The sequence below is a fragment of the Lipotes vexillifer genome, unplaced genomic scaffold, assembly GCF_000442215.2.
Source record: "Lipotes vexillifer unplaced genomic scaffold, Lipotes_vexillifer_v1.1 scaffold125, whole genome shotgun sequence".
Taxonomy (NCBI): domain Eukaryota; kingdom Metazoa; phylum Chordata; class Mammalia; order Artiodactyla; family Lipotidae; genus Lipotes; species Lipotes vexillifer.
In genome coordinates this window covers 420,309-428,766 of record NW_006785403.1, presented here as the reverse complement: position 1 = coordinate 428,766, position 8,458 = coordinate 420,309, and the positions used below count along the sequence as shown (strand labels likewise).

General features: G+C 35.3%; 1 protein-coding gene across 1 annotated transcript in view; it reads right to left on the bottom strand.

The window, feature by feature from the left end:
• PIGN (phosphatidylinositol glycan anchor biosynthesis class N) overlaps positions 1 to 8,458 on the bottom strand; it is a 102,874-nt gene that overhangs the window by 77,379 nt on the left and 17,037 nt on the right. Inside the window, exons 9-11 of the mRNA XM_007457530.1 lie at positions 7,785 to 7,844; positions 6,462 to 6,554; positions 5,347 to 5,402 (exon numbers count right to left, since the gene is read on the bottom strand). Of these exons, the coding sequence (XP_007457592.1) occupies positions 5,347 to 5,402; positions 6,462 to 6,554; positions 7,785 to 7,844 (209 nt within the window). The remainder of the gene's footprint in view (positions 1 to 5,346; positions 5,403 to 6,461; positions 6,555 to 7,784; positions 7,845 to 8,458) is intronic.

The following is an 8,458-nucleotide window of genomic DNA, read 5'->3' as shown; positions in this document are numbered from 1 at the left end:
GGCCCCGACAGTGAGAGGCCCGCATAACCCAAAAAAAAAAAAAAAAAAAAAGTATTTATAGAATAATTTGTACTCCTTTAGACTGACAAATGATGTATAATCGTATCTTTCACATCATAATAACGTAAATGAATAAAGTAAATGAAAGTAAATGAATATTTTCCAATATTCATGTGATGTATAAAAGTTACTTTTTAAAAAAATATTTATTTATTTATTTTTGGCTGTGTCAGGTCTTTGTTGATGCACGCAGGCTTTCTCTAGCTGTGGCGAGCAGGGGCTACTCTTTGTTACAGTGCGCGGGTTTCTCATCGTGGTGGCTTCTCTTGCTGCAGAGCATGGGCTCTAGGTGCGTGGGCTTCCATAGTTGTGGCTCGCGGGCTCTGGAGTGCAGGCTCAGTAGTTGTGGCTCACGGGCTTAGTTGCTACGTGGCATATAGGATCTTCCAGAACCAGGGCTCGAACCTGTGTCCCCTGCATTGGCAGGAGGATTCTTAACTACTGTGCTACCAGGGAAGTCCCCAAAGTTACATTTTTAAAAGAAGAATTTCGGGTTTGAGGCAGAAAATTACACTTTTAGTAAATAATTAGTAAATCAGATGGATGAAGTGGTAGAAAGATTCACATTAAAACAAATATTTAAAATTTGGTCCAAGGGAGGAATTTTAATCCATATCAGACTAAAAGAAATAAATATATTAAAAAGAATCAAAGTATCTTTTGTCATTTTAGTAGAAAATATTCATATTAAAATATTCTGTTAAAATTTATTTCAGTTCCCTGAATTTAAATAGTGATTTTTAAATAAAATATAACACATGTTTTGGCTTCTATTGGCAAGGTACAATATCTCCTTCCCATTTTCATTTTTTTCTAAAATATTTCTTAAGAGTCTTCTCTTGTTCTTTTCTCATTTCATGGAATTTTTTTCTTTTAATGTTTTTCTTATCTTACTTTAGCCTCTATACACACTTTTCAAATAGAAAGTGTTTTTTCCTCCTTTTTAAGGTACTTTCAATGTAGCCAAACTATACTTTTTCTAGTCATGTAGCTCCACCTGCTGGTCATTCCTTGGCATAGACTCAGGGTCCATTAGACCCAATTTTAGTTTTGAGGGTTTTTTGAGCAGTTCTATTTGTCATAATGAATATTTCATGATTTTTATTCTTTCTTAGAGGTCTTTAAAATATCAAAGGTAAAATTTACTTATTTTTTAAATAATAGGATAAAATAGGATATGCAATTACCATATGGATCCATTGGACCCTTTTACAAGTCTAAGATATGTTACAGGATCTTAGCAATCTTGTTCTTCCTCTATCTTGACACATTTGCTATTTCATCACCCTAGGAACTATTACATTATTCACCAATTATTCATGCTAGGAAAGACTAAATAAGACAATGGAAGAATGGTAGAGAGATATTATTAAACCTAAATCTAGTGATGCTGGTGAAATTAATCACATAAGTAAAATCTCAAGACTGAATTTTCAGCTGTCAATATCCTAGATAAGTTTTCTTACATTTAAGAACTGATGAGTGAACAATATATTTCTAACAAGAAAAAGGAAATATGGTACTTATTCAAGAAGGAAGGACTTCATTGAACAATTATTTGTAACAAGAACCTGAGCTGTTTTACAAAAAGGATGTGTGACCACAGCATTCTTTCATCTTTTATGATGTTTATGTTCCAATAATTACTTGATATAGTTTCTAAGTGAACAATGCTAACATTAGGTGTATATATAAAGGTGACTGGAAGGAAAGAGATGGTGTAGAAATGAAAAAAACTCATTGGATTAGAGAAAAATAAAAAGCCCATTGTACTCAGATGATAAATGATGATAACTGTTTTTCCTGGCATACTGAACATATGTAACAGGGAAAACAGGATACTACTCATAATAGAAATAAAATATCCAGGAATAAAATAATGAGAAATGTATATTGGATGGGAAAAGATAAAATTTTACTTAGGGACATAACAGAAGATATAAATAAATAAATAAAGTTCAATAGTGTAAAAACATCAATTCTCTCCAAATTGCTTCCTAAATATAGTGTAATAACCAAAGAATTTTTCATATAATTCAAGTTGATGATTCTAAAATTTATATGGAAGAATACATTTCTTTTTTATCTGTGCCCATAACTTTTATGATTTTGATTCATGCCAATGATTAGAATACCGTTTGTTTTGTTTTTTGGGGTTTTTTTGCCGCACTGTGTGGCTTACAGGATCTTAGATTGAGCCCAGGCCCACGTCAGTGAAGTGCCAAGTCCTAACCACTGGACCACCAGGGAACTACCTATTTTTTGTTTCTTTTTAAATTATGTTTTATCAAAGCAATATATACATATAATTTTTTAAAATCAAAAACAGTACAGAGGGGCAAAATGACAACCAATGTGTCCCTGCCCCACCCTTCTCAGCTCTCAGTTCCCCAACCCAGAAATAAAAACTTTTACCTGTGCCTGATTTTAGTTATTCTGGTAGTTACCTTCATTTTTCTTAATAGTATGCTTTTATTACTATATCTTTCTAAAAAAATTTATTTACTTATTTGTTTTTATTTTTGGCTGTATTGGGTCTGCGTTGCTGTGCACGGGCTTTCTCTAGTTGTGGTGAGTGGGAGCAACTCTTCGTTGCAGTGCCTGGGCTTGTCATTGCAGTGGCTTCTCTTGTTGCAGAGCACGGGCTCTAGGCACGAGGGCTTCAGTAGTTGTGGCTCGCGGGCTTAGCTGCTCTGCGGCATGTGGGATCTTCCTGGGTCAGGGCTCGAACCCGTGTCCCCTGCATTGGCGGGCGGATTCCTAACCATTGCACCACTAGGGAAGCCCCTATTACTATTTCTTGACTTGATAACCTGAGACCCTTGCTGTTGACTCCCCGCTGACTCTGTTCCTGCTGTCTCCTCCCATCTCAATATGGTTATATTACTATTTTTACCTCCTGGTGGCTATGTTGGTCACTTTAATAATCTAATACCCAAACCTCTATCTTATTCTCTCAACTATAGCTGGAATCATCTCCACATTCTATTTTATGAGGACAATAGCACCACTATTATTCCATTTATATTTCTGCCTTCCAACCTGTAGCCTTGTACATTGCTGAAGTTGGTAACATTTGCATTCTATTCTGTAATCATTAAGTCTTCCTTGCTTTGTCTAAGGTTTGACTCTAAAAGCTGAAAATCAATATTTACATTTTTTATGATTACTTAAATGCTGTTCACTTAGTAGTAAAGTTTTATACTATAATTAAATTTTCTCATCTGTTTCTTTGAAGCCTTGATCCACATGCCAATATTCAAATATTTCTTACAGTCCCAACAATTGCTCAAAATCATGTCACATCTTAGGTTGCTTCAGATTTGAAGCCTGTTTTTATTGTACAATTTAAAATGTTTCCGTTCCCCTCAAGTTTCCAGTGTATGGGGGGTGAAGAAATGACACCTTCCAGTGTTTCCTCCAGCTTCTCATTCAGTGCATATATTACTTAAAATTCATTTCACTTCTTTTGAGGTCTACTTGCTGTTCTAATTTGGAGGATTTGCCTCCCATTTGGACCATTCTTGTACAATTTATCATTCCATAGGTTTTTAGTTGCATTTTGCATTTTAAGAAAAATGCATCCTATACTTTTTCTCATTTTGTAAAGTTTGTGCTGCTTTTTTATTTATGGATACAACAGTTTCTCAGATATTTCTGAGGATTTTAATATTTTTAGGCTCTTTTCTATTCCTTCAGTTAGCTATTTCCTCACGAGTCAATTCTTTTGTTTTATCCAAGGCTTTTCTGGTCATACTGCAGGCTTTCAACGAATGATGATTTTCAGCCAGACAAGTTTGCAGACAGGGTGGGTGAGCCAGTGGGTGAGAATCAACCATTCTGTTGGGCCCCCTGGTGACACAAAGCTAGCAGTGGCTCCGCAGGCAGGTGTTGAGCATGAAAGCAGGGGAAGTTCATGGTCAGCTCCCAGGCCAAGTGGAGGAAGGTGGGCAATGTGCACTTGAACCCCTTCCAGAAGAGCATTTCCCTGAGCAGCCTTTCTCAAGTAGCTGATCTAAAGTAACTCTCAGTTACTTTCAATGTCCTGTGTATTTTCTTCATATCAAAAATTGATAATATATTTCTTGTTCATTTATTAGTTTATTTTGTTACTGTCTGACTATACCACTACATTACAAATAAACAGATGCATATGATATCTAAATGATATAATATAGGGCAAATTCTAATTGATAAAGACTTGGCTTATAGTCTTTATAAGTATATGTGATAATCCTACAATTAGGGACACTCCTCAAAAATAATTCTACCTTTGACATATGTAATATAATTAATTTCATAACTTGCAAATGTCATAACTAACTTGTTAATGTCATAATTAATTAACATAACTTGTTAATGTCATAACTTGCAAAATCTTAATTTTGCTTTGTTTTTGCTCTCCTATACACACACACACACACACACACACACACAAAGGCAGGCTGCCATAGAGAATGATGTGATTACATGATTCAGAGAGCAATAGTTTCTAGTTTATGAATACTACACTAGTGCTATATAAGTTATGAAAAATAACTCCAATGAAGTCATTCAATCACATCCTTACCACCATATTTCAAACAGTTTTTATTTATTTTGGTCAAGAACAAAATCCTTCCTAATTAAATGTGAGTCCCTACTAACTGCAAACGAAGTCCAAGGAGGCTGAGAAAACCCGCCTGAGTCAGTGGTGCAGAGCCACATTTATAGTTGTTGTCAGTGTTTCCCAGAATAGTCTCATTGGCCTTTTCTTGTCTCTTTTTATATTCTCCCCACAGCCTCCTACATGTTTAACACTTTCCACCACCATCTTTATGCTGTTGGCTCCAAAATCTTCATAACCAATTCTCATCTCTATCTTGAGATCCAAGTCCTTATTTTTAACTAATTAACTGGTATCTTCAAATGTAAGTTGAACTCAGTAAATTCATCCTTACCTTTCATACTAGCTCTTCTTTCTTTCTATAAACCATAATGGCACAAGCATCTTCCCAATCAACCAAACCAAGAGCCCCACACCTTCCCAGTCAAGCCCTGTTGAATTTATCTCCTTAATGTTTCCTATATCTCTCTGCACCCCTATATCTCCTCTACCAGCCATTCAAAGGTATATAGCATCTGGTTCATTATTTATAAAACAATAGAAGAGGCTTTCATTTAGAAGACTGCACTAACATACCCAAAAAAGACAATGCTTCTAAGTACCTAATCTATCCTGTCAAGCTTTCAAACTCAGTGAAAAATTATTTCCTACAAGTTAATTAAAAAATATAAGAGACTTACTGAAATGGTGTGAACAAAAATGGTAAAGTAGCTTCTTTTTTCTGAGCCATTTTCACCTGGGAACCAAGTATGAAAATACTTTATATTATAAATGAGAAAAAAAATTAATTTCATTTTGAAATATAAACATCCATTGAAATGGTTCTTCAGGGACAGAAATAAATGGAATTTTGTGTTGCTATATTATTTCATAAATATCTAAAGAAAATGTTAATATTATTGTACCATTACAATAAGCTGAGAATTAAGTATATAAAGCCTGCAAAATAACATATTGTAATGTAATTAAACTATACTTCTTTAATTCTTAGGGAAAAAAAATAAGCCAAGCTGCATTAACATATTCTGCTATTGAGAATAACAGAAAGGGACTTCCCTGGTGGCGCAGTAGTTGAGAGTCTACCTGCCAGTACAGGGGATGCGGGTTAGATCCCTGGTCCGGGAGGATCCCACATGCTGCGGAGCAACTAAGCTCGTGCACCACAACTACTGAGCCTGCGCTCTGGAGCCCGCGAGCCACAACTACTGAAGCCCGTGTACCCTACAGCCCACGCGCCGCAACTGCTGAGCCCACGCACCACAACTACTGAAGCCCGCGTGTGCTAGGGCCAGCATGCCACAACTACTGAGCCCACGTGCTGCAACTACTAAAGCCCCTGCTCGCTGCAACTGGAGAAAGCCTGTGCACAGCAATGGAGACGCAACGCAGCCAAAACCAAAAAAGAAAAACAGAAAGTTTCAGTTAAATGGTCAACTCTCTAAGCTCTTAATGCATATAATAATGTACATGGAATGGCAAGAAATGTTGCAATCTCTAATCCTACTTCTACAAGGCAAATTTCATTGATAAAGACTTGGTTTGTAGTCTTTATGAGCATATGTGGTACTCTAACAATTAGGGACACTCCTCAAAGGTAATTCTACACCCTCACACTGATTCATGGAACCTGCACCTCAGATATGTGAAACTTTAGGACACTAGTTAAACACACAAAATTTAAAGATAATAAATTACAGAAAATCATTTCTTAAAATGCAAAATCAAATATTTTCACTTAATATATGCAATTTTAAAATTGTAGTAGCGTCCATTTTTGTGTGTGGTCTTGTTTTACCTTGAACTGTTCAAGAATCTGTACTGCATTTGTAAACATGCTCTCTGCTTTGAAGAGATCAGTGCTGTTAAGTATATCCACAGGAAGGGTTCCCTGTAAATAACAGACACTGATTTAATATTAGTACTAACAAAGCTCAAAATATTCTTATAAAACAAAACAGACTTACAAAGGAAGCAACAGAGATGACATATGGACAAATTCTTGGAATAATTAAACAAAAAATCTTTTTAAAAACCATAACTAAAAAATGTTCTATTATTTTTTCTTACAAAGTAGATATAATAAAGTAAATAAAGCAAAAGAGATGAAATAAGTTCAATAAAACCTAACATTTATTTGAAGATTACTATGTGGCAGGCAGTGAACTAAAGGTGCTCTGCACACACAAAAAATTACTATGGTGGGCCACAGCCAGCTCACTTAAAAAGAAAAAAAAGAAATAATAAGAAAAATAGGACTATACTACTATGCATAGTAACGGTAAGGATTGCTTTGTGAAACGTTGGTTTCAGTGACAGACATACACACACACTTATGACTATAGGGGTCATATCAGAGTTCTGAGGTAGATGACATTATGTTTTTTAAGTTTGATTTGAAGGGCTAGAAAGAATCGCTGATGGGAATGGATTTTGTTTGTTTTTTAGCTTTTCAGCATCCAGTTCCCAATTTTAACAGCATTACCATTCTATGTTGAGATATCAGGTAGAGCATAGTAGGTCTCTAATGAGGCCCCCCCAGCCTTCCCTCACTGAAGGGTAGACAAATAACCACTCAAATGGTAAGCACTGGAATTTGACACTTGAGCGTCAAGGAACAGAGAGTACAACAGGTGTAATGCTACTCTCCCCTAGTGTCAGTGACCTTGCAGACAGGCCCTGCCATTGGACCACGGTGAGCTTCTTTCTCCTGACTCTCTGGAGCACTCTTGGTTCCTGTTCATTTCCCAGTCTGGCCTTTGAGGACCCCTTTGATTTAGCAAACCAACAATATCTTTTTAATAAATTTCCTTTAAATGGATTCAGTTTCTGCCTCTTACAATAAAAAATTACTTATATATTTTCATCATGTAACTAAAATACAAAGATATAAATCTTTTTACATTTTAGAAAATAAAAAATTTTTAAGAAAAGCTATTAGGCTTGTGCTCCATGTTGTATTTCATACATAATTATGAGGTGTTACATCTTTAGAAAGAAATATAAAGGAAAAAAGTTTTAAATGTAATCAAAGATAATTCAGAAACACATAAAAAGCTAATTTTACTGTACAATACTTTTTTTTAATTCTGAAAGTTGATAAGAAAATTGTATTCTTTACCACTGAATTAAGAGGGAAGGGAACTCCAATAAGAGCAGCCATCAGTGGTGCAACATCAGCCTACAAACAGAAGAAGTTCAAATCTAAGAAGTTGACAGAGATCAACAAGGAAAGTAAATAATCTAATTAATACCACTGTAGTTTGAAAAATAACCATGATATTCATTATAATCCATTACCTTCAAACATTTATTTTATACATAGTAGGTACTGATCTCTAAAAAATGGCATTTGCTAGAGGTATGTGAACTTATGAAAACTTAAATTTGACAAGAAACCACTAGGAGCTCCAAATGTAAAACACATAAAAAGTTACTTATTCTAGATGCTAAAAACTTAACCACTTTATGCAACAGTGTTTGAGTATTATGAGAAGGATGCTTTAACTAGAAAATAAATAGCAAAAATAGACTTTAACTAAAGAAATATATATATTAAAGATAGTATGTATCAGAAGGAGGTTTGTTTGCCAGCCAGTGAAGTCCAGAAAAGATACAAACCAGATAAGAGGCTCTTTGGAAAAAAGACCTCAAATATCGTTTTGGAGAGCTCCCTTCAAGTCCAGTTTCCCAGAAGAGTTGTTCATGCTTTCTGTCTCCATGGCCTATTCTCCCCATCACTCCCCAGGCCACTCTAACTTGTTTTGACTCTTTATCATTCTGTAGACCGCTCTT